Source organism: Panthera leo, chromosome A1 (assembly GCF_018350215.1).
Source record: "Panthera leo isolate Ple1 chromosome A1, P.leo_Ple1_pat1.1, whole genome shotgun sequence".
Classification (NCBI taxonomy): domain Eukaryota; kingdom Metazoa; phylum Chordata; class Mammalia; order Carnivora; family Felidae; genus Panthera; species Panthera leo.
The window spans coordinates 106943604-106964778 of NC_056679.1; the positions used below are offsets into that span (position 1 = coordinate 106943604).

The following is a 21175-nucleotide window of genomic DNA, read 5'->3' on the forward strand; positions in this document are numbered from 1 at the left end:
CCCCATTCATTGGCCATCTCTCTTCAAACCGTTTTGCTCTGTATTTCTCTTTCTCCCTTTTTTCTTGAAACTCCGTCTAACTCATCTGTCCTTTAAGCGATTCCAGTTGAGTAATGACACTTGCTCTAGATAGAACTATAAACTTAGACATAACCTACTGTCCTAATGTACAACAAACCTCTGAGTTTACTGCTAAACTCAAATAGGTATTTACAGTAACTCCCTCTACTTCTCTCTCTCTCTCTCTCCTCTTCTTTCTTAACATCCTGAAATTTAATATCTTCTCCAAATACTTTATTAAGTTACTTTGCTCAGAGATGAATAGTCACCTCTTGATTGTGACATTCAGTGGGGCTCTCCTTAGTCATCTCTCTTTGATGTTTCTACAGCTTCTGACACAATTGACCAACAGCTTCTCTTAAGACAATCCAATCTATAGGATCCCACTGCACCAGAACAGCCAGATCTCCTGCTTCTCATGATTATTCCTTCTCTGGATTCTTTTTTATTTTCAGTCTCTATCTTTAAAGCTATGTCTGTCCTAGGTTGAGTCCTTCACTTCTCTTCTCCCTCAGTTTTCTCTAGTTACTTCCATGGCTGATATTACCACCTCACAAAAGTACTCCAATAGCCTAGTCTTTCTCTGGAGTTCCAGATGTTCCAGAGTTCTTCGTAGCTATTTTCACTAGTGTGTTATAGTTTATTAACTATAATTTGCGAAGTTCAACTTACCAGAACTATCAAAGATTGACTTCCATTTTCTTATAAACTATGGCTGCATTCTCACATAAGTAATAAGAAAGCTTTGTGTTCAGTGTTTATTTCCCCACTTTCTATTGGTTGTCAGTTCAGAATTTTTTTTTTTCTTCACAGGGCCTACTGGGTTTTCTTCCTTAGCCTCTCGTGCTCCTGGAGTTTTATGTTAGCCTCCCAATACAGTTAATCCACAACTCGCCTATCACTAGGCATCCTGCATACTGCTCTCAGATAAAGCTTCTCCCAACCAGTAGCTGATTACCAAGTTCCTTGCTATGTTCACTAACTTCAGATGGATCAATTCAGTATCTTGGGCATGCATTAAAACTCTCTTTAACAGAGACATATTCTAACATCTTGTCTTTCTGACAGAATTATTTTACTTATGTGCTACCAAAAATATTACTTGCTCTCTTACTTTCCCTTGCATTCAGCTAACTCATACTTTTTTTTTTATGCATATCCAATTCCTGTCCATTCTTCAATAACAGTTCGTCTGTTTACTTCTTTGTGAAGCTTTACTTGACTCTATGAAATGTTCTCTTCTCTGAATCTGAGTGATTCGAGTTGATGCCAGTGTTTCTCAAACATGAGTAATGTGTATAACAATTTAAAAGGAAAACAAAAAATCCCACTTCCGTGAGTTAAAAATAGCAGTGAACCTTTTGAGTGGTGATGTAATCAGAGGAGGAGGACTATTGAAACAGTGGTTTATATTTTTAAGCAGGGAGTTAACCATACCATCCTGCATATGATCTTTTTTACATAATTTTTGAATTTTTATTTAACTCCTGTTTGTATAAGGTATTTTTGCTTTGTCTTTCCAATTTCATTATGAGCTCATTGAGTGCACAGATCTTCTTACCGTACTTCTGTGTATAAATCGGTAGTAAACATTTGCTTCTACTTTCATCACTGCCTACTTTGTTCATGTTTCAAAATGATAGTGCTTGTATGATTTGGTTTGCTAACAATGGTTAAATTGGGTAAGCAGCATTCACTAATGGAAATTATGATTCAGAAAACACATGCCTCAGATTCCAGCCACTGCCACCGGGTGGGGAGTGTGCTACCTTTGGGTTTACACCAATAATTATAAACAGTTTCGGGACTCTGAAAAATTAATCAACAGATGACAACTCTGGGATCAGTTATTGTGCCTTTCTACTAGCTTTGAAGTTAGACTTTGATCAGATACATGGAGCTACACAAATATTAAGAATATTAAATATTACCTATATCATATATATTATAATATTAAAATTTAAAGCATAACTACTCAGCCAAAAGTAGGTGTCTGCTGTATAACTCTTCTGCACTAAATGAAGTCTTAATTGTGACTTCTTCTGCAAACTCTCTTTTATCTCACTTTATCTTTTTATCTTATTTCACTTCAAGTGTTACATTCCTCACCTCTGCTAAAAAGGGTTTTCTAACAAACACTTAATTGGGTCTTGCTTCTAGCTGTTTGACATCTTTCAGGGTGATGCTAGATTGCAAGGTGCAACCTTACACTTTCTTGTCTCCAGCCCCAGTTTCAAAACCCTTTGTTAATCTCCTCAGGGAGTGCTTGGGTCTCTCGTCCTATTTTCAGCTACTCCAGGGACCTGATCCTGCCAGCTGCATTCTCTCCAGCTGCCTTTCCTTCTTCCCCACACATTCTAACTTAAAGGAGTTTCATGAGCAAAATCTGAAGTTACTTATTTTGTTCCATGATCTACTGTGTTTCTAAATGAGCTCTACCATTGTGGTTTTTCCCCCTCCTACTTCATAAGAGATCAATGAGCCTTTATGTTTTTTAACATAAAATACAGTTACCTTTTTGCCCTTAATACTGCTATAGACTCGACATCTTTCCAAGAAATTTCTCCCCTTGCAATGATGACAGCTTTTGTATGCATTTTTTTTCTTTCCATAAGTATTGAAATACCATAGCAAAAACCAAAACCAAAAGAAAAAAAGAGCAAGTCAATTAAGAAAAGAGATCTTAAGAGAATTCAAGATTTATTTCGTGTTTTATTGACCCTTACAGGTTATGTAGAAGTGCTGGTGATACCTGCTGGAGCAAGAAGAATCAAAGTTGTGGAGGAAAAGCCGGCACATAGCTATTTAGGTAACCTGACACAGAGCCGATCCAAGTACGAGCCCCACTCCCTGCCCTGACAGTTCTGTAATGACGAAGACATCAATCTGTTTCTAGTTACATGTTTGAATTTCCCAGGAAGCACCTCTTGTCATATCGAGTAGGAATTTCTTTCCTTCTCTCCCAGGGACTTATCAGAGCAAAAGCAATCTGGTTGTCTATGTTTTTGGGAGAGTATAAATTGCTTCCACATGTTATGCTGTGTTATAAAAAAAAAAAAAACTCATTGGAGGATTTAGGTATGTTTTATTTCACACATATGCAGACATATTTCATAAACATGTTTATTTCATATATGCATATACACATTCACATTTATTGCATGTACAAATGCATATATGTGTGTGTCTGTGCATATGATTCCTTTAGAAATAGAAAATCTTGTGGGATTCTCAAAAAAATTCTGACATACTGAAAGGATTTAATGTTTTGATGGGAAATGGTGCTGTTTCCTTTCCTCACTTTACGTATATTCACCTACGAAGAGAGTATTTTAAATGTTTAAATATTGCATATGGAAAGAATTGTATCAGCTATTTTAATTAGGCCAATTAATGATTTAAATATATGAAAGAAAATGCTCAGTTGCCAAAATACATATTGCTCACATATCAAAATTACAAACCAATTAAGTCATATGAAATGGTTGTCTGTAGTTATGGCATCCATGGATTAAAGGGATCTAATGTGATTAGGTCTGGTAAAAGAGTAAATATTCTACGTATAAGATCATATCATCTGCAATCAGAAATAATTGTACTTCTTCCTTTCTGATTTGAATGCCTTTTATGCTTCTGAATTTGGTTTGCTAGTGTATTGTTGAGAATTTTTAAATCAATGTTCATAAGGGAAGCTCCTGTGTAGTTTTCTTTTTTTTGTAGTGTCTTTGTCTAGCTTTGGTATCAAAAATGAGCTAGGCCTCCTAAGTGTGAATTAGGAAGTCTTCCCTCCAATTCAGTTCTTTGGAAAATGTGAGGATTGATGTTGGTTTTTCTTTAGATGTTGCATAGAATTTACCAGTGAAGCCATTTTAACATCCAGTAATTTTCTTTTGGGGGATACTTTTGATTACTGATTCAGTATCCTTGCTAGTTATAAGTATTTGTGATTCGGTCTTAGTAAGATTTGTGTTTCCAGGAATTTGTACACTTCTTTTAGGCTATCCAATTTGTTAGCATATAAATTTTTAAAATTTTTATTCAAGTATAGTTGCCATACAATGTTCTATTAGTTTCAGGTGCACAATATAGTGATTGGACAGCTTTATACATTGCACAGTGCTCACCGTGACAAATGTAGTAGCCTTCTGTTACCATATGGTCTTATTATAATTAACTGTATTCCCCAAGCTGTAATTTTAATCCCCATGACTTATTTATTTTATAACTGGAAGTTTGTACCTCTTAGTCCCCTTCACCTATTTTGCCCATCCCTCCACTGCTCTGTCTGTCTAGCAGCTACCAGTTTCTTGTCTGTATTTATAAGTCTGTTTCTGTTCGTTCATTTGAGATTACATATAAATGAAATCAAGTCGTCTTTCTCTGTGTGACTTATTTCACTTCGCATAATACTCTAGGTCCACCTATGTTGTCAGAAATGACAAGAGCTCACTCTTTTTTTTTGACTGAGTGATATTTCATTGTGTATATGCACCACACCTTCTTTATCTCTTGGTGGACACTGAGATTACTTCCGTATCTTGGCCATTGTAAATAATGCTGCAATAAACATGCGGGTGCATATATCTTTTTGAATTAGTGTTTCCATTTTCCTTGGGTAAATAGAAGGTGGAATTACTGGATTGTATGGCGTTTCTATTTTTAATTTTTTGAGAAATTTCTGTACTGTTTTCCACAGTGGCTACACCAGTTTGCATTCCCACCAACAGTACATGAGGGTTTCTTTTTCTCCACAACCTAGTTAAAGCTTCTTACTTCTTGTCTGTTTGATATGAGCCATTCTGACTGGCATGAGAATTATTACAGTACATTTCTTACCATCCTTTTTATTTCTGCAGCATCGGTTGTAACGTCCGCACTTTCATTTCTGACTTTTCAGTTGTCTTTTTTATTTTTCTTTCTTAGTCAAGTGCAGCTAAAGTTTTGTTGATTTTGTTCACCTGTTCAATGAACCAATTTCTGGTTTTGTTAGTTTTCTCTATTATTTTTCTATTCTCTATTTCATTTATCTCTGCTCTAATCTTTATTATTTTCTTCTTTAGGTAGCTTTGGGTTTAGTGTGTTCTTTTTCTAGTTCCTTAGCTTATAAAGTCAGGTTGTTAACATTATAAGATCTTCTTTTTTTAATGTAAGCATTTGTTGCTCTAAGTTTCCACCCACAGCACTGCTTTTGCTGTGTCCTCTACCTTTTGCTATGTTGTGTTTTCATTTCCATTTGTCTCAAGATATTTCCTAATTTCCCTCATAATTTCTTCTTTGGTCCATTGGCTTTTTGAGTGTTGTTTCATTTCCACATTGATGAATTTTCCAGTTTTCCCTGTTACTGATTTCTAAATCATTTCCCATTGTGGTCAGAGAAGATACTTTGTATGATATCTATCTTTTAGGACACGGGTATCTTTTGGGGGGCCATTATTTATGACCCCACAGTCACTAATTTCTATCCAGGAGTTTATACCACAACTAGTTCTTCTTGATAGTTGCCTTTACCACTCTAATACATCAGCAAGTCCTGTCAGTTACTCAGATATATCACTTTCTCTCCATAACCACCGTGACCCCCCACTCAAGCTACTCTCTGCTGCATTGTCCTGCTTTATTTTCTTCAGAGCACCTACCACCAGCACCACTGAGTTTTCTTCTCTGTTTGCATACGTGCTTTTATATTGTGTATCTTCCAGTGTTAATTTTGAAGTCAGGGATCATTTTTCTCAGAGCTTTATCCACAGTAACTAAAGCAGACTCTGGCACACAGAAAGTAATAAAGACTTTTTTTGAGTGAATTTTAATTAAAAAAAGATGGTTCATACTTGTATAGTAATTAGTATGGGTGAGTTCTTTAAATATATCTGCTAAATAGATCTTCACATGTCTGTGAAGTAGGCACCACTAATTTTTTTTTTTAAATCAAAAACTAGAGGACCAGAGAGTTTAAGTTTCTTTCCCAAGATCATACATCTAAAAAACCATGATCTTAGATTTAAGCCCAAGCAGTGTGGCCATTGTATCTGGTTCCTACTGTCTCTTTTTACTTTTTGTTTTTTTTTTTTAATTCATTGTCTCTCACATTATGCTTGTGATTTTAAAGTACATGTCCTATATGAACAAATTTTCCTTGAACTTCCCCCCAATCTCCCTCTTTCCCCCCATTTCTTAACTAATGAGATCAATTGTATAGCATTAATTCAGGGGAATATAAATCATGAAGTGGTGGTTTTCTTCTCCCGTCACTACCTCCAGGTATGCCAGATCCCATCTTCTTTCCCTTATGTATATCTTTAAACATAAATCTCCAACCACTTTTTGTTATGAGAAGAGCATTTAATTTAAAAATGGAATCCCATGTCTTTTTTTTTTTTTAATTTGTTTAATGTTTATGTACTTTTGAGAGAGAGAGAGAGAGAGAGAGAGAGACAGGGCATGAGGTGGGGAGAGGCAGAGAGAAAGAAAGACACAGAATCTGAAGCAGACTGCAGCCTCTGAGTGTCAGCACAGAGCCCAACATGGGCCTAGAACCCATGAACCGTGAGGTCATGACATGAGCCAAAGTCAGACGCTTAACCGACTGAGCCACCCAGGCGCCCCAGAATCCCACGTCTTTGTTAAGTCTCTGGCCTCATGATTGTCACTTTTCTTTGTGCTTAGAATTAGGCATAAGTTACTAGGGTCTCTTACTTTTTAAGGAAATAGCATGAGTGCTCCTGAACAGTCTGAATACTACTTGGGAGATTCATGTTGAAAATAGAAGTTTCCTTACTTCTTAACTGAATCAATCACAGCTATCCTGATGAATTAGGAGAAGGGTGCAAGGATGAAGAGAAAGTGGCCAGTGGTATGGTCCAGTCACAGACTGGGAATGGGAAGAACTCAGTGGCTTCTAGAGACATTGAAGTAGTTGAGCTCATGAAACTTGGTGAGAATGGTTGTGTGGATAGAAAGTAAAGTTCAAGGATCACTTCTAGGTTTATGGATTAAACAACTGGGCAAATAATAATGGCATTTGCTGAGATAGCACACATGGATGAGAGGAAATTTTGGGGGAAAATGGCACAGTATTAAAATCCTCGATTTTAAGCCTAAAATCTTAGATTTCAAGCCTATCATAGAGAATACATATCATAAACCACATTTCCTAAAGGCTTCTTTGGACATTGGAAGGAAGTTATTGAAAATCTTTATCTGAAATAGCATCAGGAAAATGGATTATTTCCTGGAAAGCTGATCTTTAACAAATTAACTTGTCTATATAAAACTATAATTTCATTGGAGACAGTTAATTCCCTCCCAATACAATTATTCTTTTACATTACTCGCTGAATTATATTCCCATATGTAATTATTATCTGCATTTCTGAATATCATGGCTCAGTTTTGTTAATAATTAATCAGGAAGTCCAAAATGGAGAGTAGTTCAGATCAACCATATGTTATATCTTTACAAAAATCACTGTAGCTTATGATTCTTAAAAGTCTAATAAAAAAGGTCATATGGGCCCATTTACCTTGCCTGCAGTTTTGCCTGCAAACCACTATGGAAAAACTTTTCACTAAAAACACTTTAAACTGTTGAGCAAATTACAAAAGGAGGAAAAAAAGAACACTTTTTTAAACTTACCTCTAAAATGGAAAGAAATTAAGGAGCCTTCACGTGCCAAAAACAAAGTAAGAACAGGAAGCCAAGTATTAGGCTGACCGAAATCCCAGTTAAGCTTAATCCTGGTGACCAGTTTAGATTTTGAGCACCAGGATACACGGTGGACAGAAAACAAAGCCTGAGGCTCTATAAAGTAGAGGCTCTAACAGGAGACACCTAAATAAAGCAGGACCCCAAAGGACTACAAGCTCAGCGTGAAGGAGACAAAGAAATAGATTTGGTCCATCAAAGATCAGGAAATGTGTCGGTATTAATTTTGATACTAGGTGGAAGTAGAAAATCAACCTCCCTGAGGGTTCGTAACCCAAAGAAAATGTGCCTATGGATTCATAGCACCATTTTACCCAACTATGAAGTACAAAACTCCAAGACATTTATTTTAATGAAGTTACCAAGGTTGCTGGCATATGCAAAGGCAAATCCTTTTTGAAGTAATGCACCTTCAAACCAGGCCTCAAAGGAATTTTATAAGGTTCAACAAATAAAATTTTGTAGTAAAGAAATGTTCAGAAAACACAAAAGGAAATAAACATTATGAGCAGTGAACATAAATAAACAGTAAAAATAAGGGAGAGCAGAATCAGATACACATTTGCATCATATACAGAAAATATAAAACTCTTATAGTTAATTGTTTTAAAATATTAAAATATTTTTAAAATATTAAAATCAAAATATTTTAAAATATTAAAAATATTTTTAAAACAAAAATATATAAATATTAAAATTTTAAATAAATAAAATTGTTTAAAATATTAAAAATTTAGAATATTAAAATTAAAAATATTTAAAATATTTAAAAAATATTTCATTAAAAAATTAAAAATATTAAAAATAAGCAAAAGTGGACTAAACACATTCAAATAGCCAAGTACAATTTTCAAAATTAAATTTTAAAAATTCAGTCAATCAATAGAATACAAGATAGAAGAAAAATAATAGAAATATACAGAAAAAATGAAAAAAGAAAGCACAAAATAAGATAGTGTAAATAAAACAAAACATACTAGCAGTCTTAGTATGCATTTAAAAACTAAAATCTCTAGTTAAAAGACAAAAATTGTCAGACGATTTTGAAAATAATTCAGGTATATGGTATTCATCTAAGATTCACAAAAACTGAAAATCAAAGAATGGAAAACTATACTAGGAAAAATAAAAACCAAAAAAATACTAATAGAGCCATAGTAATATAAGTCAGAACTCACTTTAAAGGAAAATGCATTGTCGGAGGTGAAAGAAGTCACAGAATAATTATCTAAGCATTTAAGTCATCATTAAATAATATAATTTTATAATTATATGAACCCAGGAATATAGCTTGAAAGCTTTTAAGCAAAAATTGACAAAGAAAACTGGGAAAATTTATCTTCATAGTGAAATTAAGCACAAATGTGGGCATGAACTGACTTCTAAACATAGTGCTGAGGCAGCACAGAAGAGAAAGATATTCTTTAAACAAATAATGCTGGAATAACTGGGTATTTATATGAGGACCAAAAAAAATGAACTTTAGCCCCTACCTCTTATCATACATAAAAATTAAGTCAAAATGGATTGGAGATCTAAACAAAAAAGCTGAAATTCTAAAGCTTCTAGAAAAAAACATAAGAGAAAACCTTTAAGGCATTGTGCTTCACAAGGATTTCTTTACAATAGATGTACAAAAATACCAACCCTTTCACCCAAAAATGAATGTGTTTGATTTCACCAAGAGTAAAACTGTTGCTCTTTGAAAGACACCATTAAGAAAATTAAAAGGCAAGCCATAGTGTCAGATAAAAATTTGCAAAAACTTACTTTTTCTAAAAACACTTGGCTCTAAAATATATAAAAATGTAATTTTCCTGACTAATAGTTACAAATAAATCCTTTCTTTAAATGTTTGTTTTTGAGAGAGAGCACGAGTGAGGGAAGGGCAGAGAAAGAGGGAGACACAGAATCCAAAGCAGCTTCCAGGCTCTGAGCCATTAGCACAGAGCCCAAGGTGAACTCATGAACCTGGAGATCATGACCTGAGTCAAAGTGGGATTTTAACTGTCTGAGCCACCCAGGTGACCCTAAATACAAATAAATATTCTTAATCAATGTGTTACTTATGAAGGTAACAATGAAATACAGGTATTTACACGTTATCTTTTTTTTTTAATTTTCTTTATTCATTTTGAGAGAGAGAGAGAGAGAGAGAGAGAGAGATAGAGATAGAACTAGAGTGGGGGAGGCACAGAGAATGAGACAGAATCTGAAGCAGGCTCCAGGCTCAGAGTCCCAAGCTCTCAGCACAGAGCCAGATGCGGGGCTTGAATTCAAAACAGCAAGATTATGACCCAAGCCAAAATCAGACACTTCACCGACTGAGCCACCCAGGTGCCCCTATATTTGTTATCTATCTCAGGAAAAATTATTTTTAGGAAGGAGCCCCTCCTCTTCTATTTTCTATTTTGTTTAAAATTGGTAGTATTTTTTCTTAAATGTTTGAATGTTGGTATTTTCTTTGTGGAAAGGTTTTTAAAGCCCAACTTAATTTCTTCAGTGCATGTGTGTGTACCATATATATATCCAGGTGGCTTTTTTCTTGAGTCAGATTTGGTAATTGGTGTCTACAAAGAATTAACCCATTTCTTTACCTTCTCAAGTTTATTGTCCTAAAGCTTTTTTTTGTCATATTTTTCTATTGTAATGCAGTGTCTGTGTTTGATCTTTTAAAATAACCAAGTTTTGGTGTCATTGATTGCCTTTGTTGTTGCTCTTTCTTATATATTTTAAGGTGGAAACTCAGATAATTGATTTCACTCCTTTATTCTTTGCTGTTATGACAGTTTATCTATCTAAACACTGATTTAGCTTCATATCACAATTTATAGATACTGTAATTTTAGTTAAAAATGCTTTCAAATTACCATTGTAATTTTCTGATTTGACTGACCCATGGGTTATTTGTAAATGTACGATTTAATTTCCAAATATTTGTAAGTTTTTTAATAGGTATTTTGTTACTGGTTTCTAGTTTAAATCTGTGTGGTAAGAAAATACATTGAGTTTGATTTCAGTTGAGACTTGTTTCAATGACCCATGGCCTATGTTGGTTAATGTTCCATTTATACTTTAAAAAATTATATTCTGCAGTTGCTGACTCTTCTCTAAGCATCACTTAGCTCCATTTGGTTTATATTTTCTATATTCTTGTTTATTTTCTTTTTGCTTTATAAATTAGGAAAAGAGAACTATTGAAATCTCTGACTGAAATTGTGGATTTGTCTGTATCTCCATTCAATTAGGTCAGTTTTGCTTCATGCATTTTATTTTAAGATTTTTTTTTAATTTTTAAGTAATCCCTATACACAACATGGGGCTCGAACTTACAACCCCAAGATCAAGAGTCTCACGCTCTAGTGACTGAGATAATCCGGTGCCCCTTGCTTCATGCATTTTTAAAAAAATTTTTTTAAATGTTTTTATTTATTTTTGAGATAGAGAGAGACAGAGAATGAGCAGGGGAGGGACAGAAAGAGAGGGAGACACAGAACCTGAAGCAGGCTCCAGGCTCTGAGCGTCAGCACAGAGCCTGACACGGGGCTCGAACTCATGGATTGTGAGATCATGACCTGTGCTGAAGTCAGATGCTTAACTGACTGAGCCACCCAGGCTCCCAGCTTCATGCATTTTGATGCTTTTTCTGTTGTACACTTAGGATTGTATCGTTTCCTTAATATATTTTTAATGGCATTTAGAATTTTGCATTTGAAGTAAGTTAAATTTAAATGACATTTAAAAAAATTTTTTTAACGTTTATTTATTTTTGAGACAGAGAGAGACACAGCATGAACGGGGGAGGGCAGAGAGAGAGGGAGACACAGAATCTGTAGCAGGCTCCAGGCTCTGAACCATCAGCCAGAGCCAGACACGGGGCTCAAACTCACGGATGACGAGATCGTGACCTGAGCTGAAGTCGGACGCTTAACCGACTGAGCCACCCAGGGGCCCCTTAAATGACATTTTAAAAAATCCCTTTTTTATCTCTGGAAATCCCTGAAGTCCATGCTGTCTGGTATTAATATAGTCAGTATATCTTTTTTTATGATTAGTGTCTCATGCTTAAGTTTCCCTATCCAGTTAGTTTTAATCTACCTATTTTTCTGAACTGAATAGAGTGGGGTCTTCTTTTCCCCTTCTGGCCTGACAGTCTCTCTCTTTTCACCAATATCCTTAGTGCATTTAAATATAATATAATTATGGGCATAGTGAATTATTTTCTGTGTTTTCCATGCCTTCTTATTCCTATTTCCCTATTTCTCTGTCTTCTATTTTTTAGCCTTACACTTAATCTCTTTTATTTGCTTATTAGCTACATATAACTCTTGTTTTATATCTTTAATGGTCACTTTAGGATTTACAAAATGCATTTTTTAACTTCTTACACTCTCTTTTCAAATTATATTATACCATTTTACATATAATACAAGTTCCTTAAAACAGTGTGCTTCCCTTTACCTGCTTCTCCCCCTTTTTGCTATTATGCATTTTATATCTACATTCCATCTAATCACTTTATTTCTACATATGCTTTAATCACCAAAACAGATGTAATCATATTTGCCTTAAAGCCAATCATCCTATAAAGAACTGATTAATGAAAAAGCTTACTTAAGTATTTTTATGCATTTACTGGTGCCAACATTCTTCAGGCCTTCACATAGACACCCATTTCCACCTGGAACCATGTCCTTTCTACTTGAAGAACATCTGTCCTTTTACATTTTTTTTCTTAATGTTTATTTATTTACTTTGAGAGAGAGACAGAGAATCCCAAGCAGGCTCTGCACTGATAGAGCAGAGCCCGATGCAGGGCTTGATCTCATGAACCGTAAGATGATGACCTGAAATCAAGAGTCAGATGCTAACCCGACTGAGCCACCCGGGCACCCCTGTGCTTTTTCATTTCTTGCAGAGCAACTCTGCTGGCAGAAAAATTATCAAATTTTGTTTTTTTGAGAGTGTATTTTTTTTTTCCTTTCTGAAGGATATTTTCACTGGATATAGAATTCTATATTTTGTTTGGTTTTCCTTTTTTTTTATTTTCTTTTTTCACTTTAAAGGTAATGTTTCATTGTCTTCTGGCTTGTATTAGTTCTGATAGTATATCCAGAAATTTTGTAATCCTTTTTCCTTATATATAATGTGCCTTTTTCCTCTCTGGCCATTTTTAAGATTATTCTTCACATCATTGGATTCCAGCAGTTTGATTATGATATGCCTTGGTATGGCTTTCTTTGTGCTTATCATGCTTGGGTTCCCTTGTACTGAATAGTACAGTAAGTTTATGGTGTTCATCAAATATAGAAAAAATTGGTGCATTATGTCTTCAAATAATTTTTCTGCCTACAACCTATTCTCTGGGATGCTAATTATACCAATGTGAGTTTATCACATTTCCTGTGAGTCTCTTCATTTTTTCAGCCTTTATTTTTCTCTTTGAATTCCAATTAGTTTCTAATCTATCAGCTGCTCTTCAAGTGTACTGGATTATTTTTCAATGTCTAATCTGCTCTTAAGCCCATTTAGTGAATTTATTGTTTCAGAGATTTTGTGTTTCTATTGTGAGAAATTTGATTTGCTTATGTTCTTAAAGTTTCCATTTTTCTCTTTAATATTACAGATTTTTCTTTAAACTCTTGTGCATACTGAACATATATAATAGTTGGGTTTTTTTTTTAAGTCTTGGTCTGCTGGTTTCATCATCTCTCTGGGTCTCATTTTATTAACAGATTTTTTCCCCCTGATTCTGGGTCACATTTTCTGACTCCTTCACATATCTAGTAATTTTTTGGTTGGATGCTGGACACTGTTAATGTGACAGTTCCGAATGGCTGTTGTTTTTTATTGAGTGTTGAGTTTTATTTTGCTGCCCACTCAATTTAATTTCACATCAGCTTAACTTCTTGTAGCTTTTGTAAAGGCTTTGTTAGGGTGGGTCCAGAGTGGCCTTTATTCTGGGACTAGTCCAGCCTTATTTCTAAAGTGCACATTTTCTAAGTGCTCCACTGAAGTCTCTGTGTGTTCAGTAAGATCTACCCACTCTGAATGAATAGAACTCGTATGTCTTCCAACCCTACATGAGATCCAGGAGCTGTATAGTTTCCAGGCCCTATGTAGTTGCTTTTTCCCAGCCTTGAGGAATCTCACCACACTTATTTACACCTTGGTATTTAGCCACAGGCTCAAAGGAACACCTCAGCAGATTTTTGGAGCTTGACTCTGTGTAGCTCCCTCTTCTCCAGTACTCCATAAAACAGATTCCAGATGCCTTAGCCAATTTGAACTCCATTCTCTGTGTCGTCATCTCACTGAAGCCGTTTTTATCTGTGCTTTTCTTGAGTTCCCCTTCCCTGTGGTTTGGTCTAGTAAAAATCTTCAGGCAGAAAGTCAAAACAATTTTAGAGATCTCATTTGTTCTCCTTCTCTTAGGGACCTCGGTTCTCTCTTGACATTGTCCAGTGTCTGAAAAGAGTTGTTTCATATATTTTTAGTTTTCTCATTGTTTAAAGTGGGGGAGTTAGTACACTTCCATTTGTTAAGGTACGGCCAGAAACAGGTTTTCTAAAAACCCATTTTAAAGCTAATGAATTAAAAACAAAAACATAAAATAAGAAACATTACATACACAGAGTGTTAATTCTTCATATGAGGTTGCTATTAAGCTTATAAATTATGTGGATTTTCAGGTACCTGTGCGTGCCATTTTGAGGGGAATGCAGAATTCCAGAAATGTCAGTTGAGTCTAAACATTATACTATAGCCACCCCCGGAAGGTTTTTAAAGGCATTTTTATTAGAGATTTTCAGGAAATGTTTCTTTATAATTATGTCCTGAGTATATGTTGAAATACAGGAACAATATGGAATTATACGGACCACAGTTACCAATCTAGGCCAAAAAGATTTCTTAAAATATTTAATAGATTTTAGAGAAATATAAGGAAATATTTTATCTTTTAGGCAAAATCATTTTTTAAATCAGTTTAGCATTATCTGAAGTATATCCATTTGTAGATGGTAATAGCTGTTTGCAAAGTGGTAAGAGTTTTCTGTCACCATTATTTCCCTCTCAAATTTAAAATTCAAGGTAAAAGTGAATACTTACATATTTTTCATAAAATATCAAGCATATATATTTTCAGATTTATCTAAAGCGTACTTTATGGATGGTACATAATAATCTTATTATTTGGTAGAAATTAATATTGATAAGGTAAAATTTTGAAAATTTTGTTGATACATGACTTATAAAATGGAAATATTAGCACCAGAAAAATCCCTCAGTGGACCAGAAAAGCCTTAATAGAGAATTAATAATTTATTTTGTTAATTAAAATTTTTAAATGCAAATGACTCATAAGCAAATGAAAAATACCTTTAACCCCAATAGCAACTAAACAAGAGATTTTTTTTTAATCTACATTGTTCATAATTTAACTCCTGGTATTTCTCCTCACACATGTTCTTTTGCTTGTCTTTCCCATCTCATTATTTGTTGTCATAACCCACCTGTTTTCTCATCCTAAAAGCGTTGCATCATACCTCATACTTCCTATCACCCACGACAGCCAAGTCATCATCACATATTATCAGTTTCACTCCTAAATGCCCCTTGGTATTCTTCTCCAATACGTGAATCCAAGCTACCATTACTTTCAGTTGGGCTACTGTGTTAATGTTATATACTGTCTTCCCCATCCAAATTTGCTCCATATCGGTCCATTTCTATACAACATTGTTCACAAACTTCTATAGCTTTGTATTTTTTCTTAGGAAAAAAACTCTTAAAACATGAACAAGGCCTGTAAGGTCCGGCGATTCCTTACCTCTCCAGCCTCCTCCTATGATCCCCTTCAGCGCATCTGGTGTCCTGCATACTTGCTCCCTGATTCTCACCAAGCTGTGACCTTTAAGGCTTTCCCATGTGTAGCTCTCTCAGTCCGGAATGTTCTTTCTCTGCTTCTCTTTTTCCATGGTTAACATCCTCAGGAAATGATATCTTTCAGACAGGTTTTCTTCATTCTTCCCACACGAGTTCCAGAGTATTCAGTTAGATTAGAAGTTCAATAAAGGCAGATAACATATTTATAATTGTTAATTTGGGGAGGTCCCAGAAGTTTTGAGCATTTCCTACTTTATGGCTGATAGCTGATAACTGTTCAGTCATGATGAAATATTATACAAGAAAAAGCTGCTTCCATGAGGTATTTGAAGCTGGGTACTCTTGGTCACTGTTACAGAAGCCTAAATTGATGCAACATTTGTGAAAATCAACTTAAAAATATTTTTCACAGTCTTTAAATGTTTAACGTATTTGGGTCTGTAATTCCAAATCTGGGATTCTGTCTGAGACAAATATTCAGATATACACATTATACGGTACATTTATCTGAGCATTATTTATAATATAAAAAACTTGGAGATGGTCAAATATTCAATCCATGAAGATTAGCTTAAACAATATTTAGGAAGATTTATTGGCTTACCTTATCAAAACATTTTCATAGAACTATGACATAAAAGCCTTCAATTAACCTTCACATAAATGTCTCTTAGAGAATTCAATTATGTGGAAGAGTCTGGAAGTTTCAATTAAAAAAAATCATTTGAAACAAAATAAGGACATGTTCAACTGTCATAATATTTTTGAACCTCTTTATAGCTCTACGAGACACTGGAAAGCAGTCTATTAATAGTGACTGGAAGATTGAACACTCGGGAGCATTCAACTTAGCGGGCACTACTGTTCATTATGTAAGACGAGGCCTCTGGGAGAAGATCTCCGCCAAAGGTCCTACCACATCACCTCTACACCTCCTGGTATGAGGGGACGAACTGATGACATTGCATAATCAGATTCCTATGGCAAAGGGCTTTCCCAATGTACCTTGTCTTATCTTCTTTCCAAGGTTGAATTGTCAGGTAGACATTCAAAATTATCTAAGAGGTGGGTTTTTAGGTTTTCATTTTAATGTATTCTAAATCATGATGTCAAAGCCAGAAATTACTGGGGGAAGAGCAAGATGTTTTAGGGAATTCACGGACTCAAAGTAGAAGCAAATCATCAGGCAAGAAGGAGCCTATTTTTTCTAAAAGAGGAAGTTTACTAACAGCATCTTAGTGAATCGCTAACCAGAGTGGATGTCTGTAAAGACAGTGTTATAGTGTGGCCAATCACACTGTTATAGTGTGGCCAATCCATCGTTCCGTATCGATGGAACGGGCATTTTCTGAATCTATATAAAATGACTTTGATAAAATGATATCCTCCCTGGGAAAAGATTTGGTAAACATGTCTAACAGTGCTTCCAATCACCCTCTTCTGTTCTCTTATAGGTGAATTGATTCCTGTAAAGAATTAGGAAAATTTGAGTGTTTCTTACTACCATGTAGTAAAAGACTCAGTATGAGGCAGGACTGAGTATGAAGTGAAGGGAGCAGAACGCTGGGGTTCTGTGTCCCAGGTGGTGGCCGGTTCACATGCCCCTTTTGACCTTGATCTTTGCAGTCACTGGTAATGGCTCGGTAGCCAAGCACTCACTGCACGGCTGGCACGTTCTCCATCTTAGTGGCAAAGTCTGAAATTCAGACACTTCAACACCTCCTTAAGTCCACACATAAAAACAACTCTAAAACATGATCAACTGTTTATTTGGAGTGTAGTGTGCCACATTACTTAATATCGGCACACAATTCAAGTTTTGAATTTGTCTTCAATTGGAGACATCTGTGTTGCTGGTCTAGGAGCCAGAGGTTCAAATCACATATCAGCCCGTTTGCTTTTTCTGCTTTAATGTTCCTGCAGATCACCTGGGGTTCTTGTTCAAATGCCCATTCTGATTCGTTTCATCTGGGGTGGGACATGAGCTCTGCGTTTCTGACCAGCTCCCAGATGATGTCACTGCTGCTGGTCCAGTGACCACATTTCAGATAACAGTGTTTCATGGAACTGAAATCGTAGACCTTACCAACAGGAAGGAAGGGAGCCAAGTGAGATGCATGGGGACCTTCTGCTCCAGATCTTAATAGTAATGATCATACATACCACTCACTGAGCCCTGAGTCAGACACTGTTCCAAAGGGCTTTGCATTCATTAAAGCATTTAATTCTTACAGTAAAACTGAGTGATATGTATTATTACTGTTCCATTTCACAGATTAAAAAATAAACTTAGTATGAAATAGGTTAAGTAATGGGCACAGCGTCTTACCGTAAGTCATTTAGCTATGAATAAACCAGGTGTTAATCAGTCTCTCCTGATATAAAGCTTAGATGTAAGTTCTTCACACCAGACAGCATGGGATCATAAGTATACATATACTTTCAATCATTATGTTCTTCATCTCCTCACAGTTTCTTTGGATCCTGTTATTTAATTTGAATTGAAAACTCCACTCTGTGCCCTATGCCATCTGGAGAAAGAAAAAAAAAGTGACTTAACCAAACACTGTATGACCAATATCTGGCTCTTTCCATGATTGGGTCACTTATAATAACAACATTATCAACAACAAACCAATTTTTAATGCCTGGGTTGCAGAAAATGCCACCGGGTAACCTGCCTTATATGAATGTAACCTACATTTTTTATGGAACAAGACCGGTGCTCTTTATTAAGTCTCTAATTCAAAATCTTAAAACAGTCTGTGAGATCTCAGTGTTGGGCAGAGGAGTTTCCTTGCTGCAGAATCCTTAATCTGCCTGGTAATTACCAAGGTTTTTCCTGGAAGCATGAAGCATAATTAAAGTCAGTGAACTATGTCTAAAAGAAGGCATCTATGTGACCTGGATTTATTCAGTAATCCAAGGGAAACTGCACTTCTAAGATATTTTTCTTTAATGACTATTACAGATTGAAAGCCGGTACTGAATTTTGAAAGGCAATACCTTCTGCTGCCATGCTTCAAAATGTGCCCCTCAACTGTAACGCGGTCACACTTTCCTTCTCGCAGAGATACACTGCCAAACTCAGATGGTTTAAGAGCGAGCTAATGATTTTGTAGCCAATGTCTTTATTTTAAATGGCATTAGATATTCAAGGACAATCTAAAGTTCTATCAATGAAAAGGTAGTTTTTTAAAGAAAAAGAGACATGTTTTCATTAAATTAAAGAAGTTGGCAAATAGCTGTAATTTATGTTCCTTTTATCCCTTTAAAAACTATGTAATAGTCTGGTTATGTCCATAAACAAGATAAGTCAATCTCTATCTCTCTCTCTCTTAACTCATTTAGCCCCAAGTCACTTATAACTGGCAACATCAAATGCGATATTTAATGCCAAAATCAACACTGTGATATACTTAGAATGAATATCCCAGTACGTTATGTGTACGTGAATTTAAAAACTATTATTTTTATTATTGATACAACTGATTTATAATTCCAGTATGTTAGTTCCCAGATCCACATATTAAAATATATCTTAGCATTTCTGTTGATATATTGAGCAGAATATTGAGGGAAAAAAAGCAAAGAAAATTAACCCTGGGCTCATGTAATTTTTTTTCCCATTGAGTGTTAACTGTAAATTACCTGTCATTACAACTCCCTTGATAGAGGTTTAATATCCAACAAAGTTATTTAATAATTTAACAAAATATAAATTTTAGATAATGTTTTATGCATGATATTGCATTTTATAGATTCTCAGATTCAAAGAAGTAATATGTTCCATGGGGTTGACATATTTTGTGTAAATGTACTTCTAAAGGAACATATATTCTCATTCATTCTTTCATTTAAAATGAATATACTTCAGGCATTTTTCTTTATTTTATTTTATTTTTTATTTTTTTAAAGTTTTTATTTTTTTAAGTTTATTTATTTACTTACTTAGAGAGATGGAGAGAGAGGCAGAGAGAGAGAGAGGGAGAGACAGAGAATCCCAAGCAGGATCCACACAGTCAGCATAGAGCCCGATGTGGGGCTCAATCTCACAAACCATGAGATCATGACCCAAGCTGAGATCAAGAGTCAGATGCTTAACCTACTCAACCACCCAGGCACCCCTCTTTCATTTAAAATAGACATGATTGCCCAAGATGATGTCGTTCTAATCTTGGCACTGGGCACCAGGGAGGAGCAAAACAGACATGGTCTCTGCTTATGTGCTAGTCCAGTGTGGCCCAGTGTGCAGTTATCCTCATGCATTTTTCTTGGTTTGTTGCACTGTTTACATATGTGTACCTAACTGTACCATTAGTAAGTTAATATTTATTAAAGAGTTCATTTTAACATAAATTTTTTTTCAAATGAAATGATCTTTGCTGCAAATGGAAAATCAGTAATCTTGCCAAAATTGGAAGTTAACTTTAAGCAACATGGAAAAATATTGTTGTTCTCTGGTTAATTTAGACGTTCTCTATCCCTTCTGGGGTGAAGTGATTCCCAAAGTCTTCTATCCTCTTCCTCTACCAGTGACACAGGGACTTTCTGTCCATCTTTCTGTTTTATATGAGTGGAAGGTCTACGTTTGACATTAGATTGTGGCTTATCTCTTGAAGTTAGGTAGGACAGATAGCCCCATCCCCTCCACTAACTTCATCTTCTACATGTATCATAATTTGGGAAACTGCCTAGTCCATTCATAGATCATTAAAAAAAAATGATCTGGTATCTCTGACCTCATTAAGTGGGCCGTTTTTCATGTTGTCTTTAGCTCAGAGGTAAATGTGTAACACCAGTCTTTTCAGAAGTATGACACTTCGATGATTTCAGTAATAATGTCACAATTCTGCATGTAAAAAGAGCATGCACACCATGTAATAAGTGTTTTAAGATATCAGTATCCTTGGTATTAGACTTCACATTGTCTGTGCTCTCCTTTAACCCATCTGCCTTGATCACTCTCATATATTATAGGTGCTGCTATTTCAAGACCAAAATTATGGTCTTCACTATGAATATACTATCCCGTTGGACCCTCTTCCAGAGAATCAGAGCTCAAAAGCACCCGAACCCCTTTTCATGTGGACGCACACAGGCTGGGAAGATTGTGATGCCACGTGTGGAGGAGGTGAAGGATTTTCCAATATTTATCTTACCAAAACTGTAGTTGTTTTCTGATTACTCACTGAGAATTAAGACAGCTCTGCAAACCCTTCTCTGAAATTCCAAGCTCCATAAAGGAATGGAACCTGAAAGGTTTTTGTGACACATTTGGCCCCTAAAAGCCGAACTCTTCTGTGGCACAATTGGACGTGAATTGAAAAAAGGCCATTTACAGTGATTCATTGCATTGCTTTGCGTAAATATTAATGCATTTGCTTGCAGGGTTGCCCTAGACCCCACACAAGCTGTCCCATCATGCATCATGCTTTTATAGTTACTTTCTGTATTTACTTTTTAATTTTCTAGAATCTTAACAGCTTCAAATTCTGGAGTACCTCTACCCATGAGAATTGTAAA

At 35.4% G+C, this 21175-nt stretch overlaps 1 protein-coding gene across 1 annotated transcript in view; it reads left to right on the forward strand.

Annotated features, from left to right (window-relative positions):
* The window catches only part of ADAMTS19 (ADAM metallopeptidase with thrombospondin type 1 motif 19), a 237973-nt gene that overhangs the window by 171589 nt on the left and 45209 nt on the right, over window positions 1-21175 (forward strand). Inside the window, exons 16-18 of the mRNA XM_042905726.1 lie at window positions 2789-2869; window positions 16430-16587; window positions 20630-20783. Coding sequence (XP_042761660.1) covers window positions 2789-2869; window positions 16430-16587; window positions 20630-20783 — 393 coding nt within the window. The remainder of the gene's footprint in view (window positions 1-2788; window positions 2870-16429; window positions 16588-20629; window positions 20784-21175) is intronic.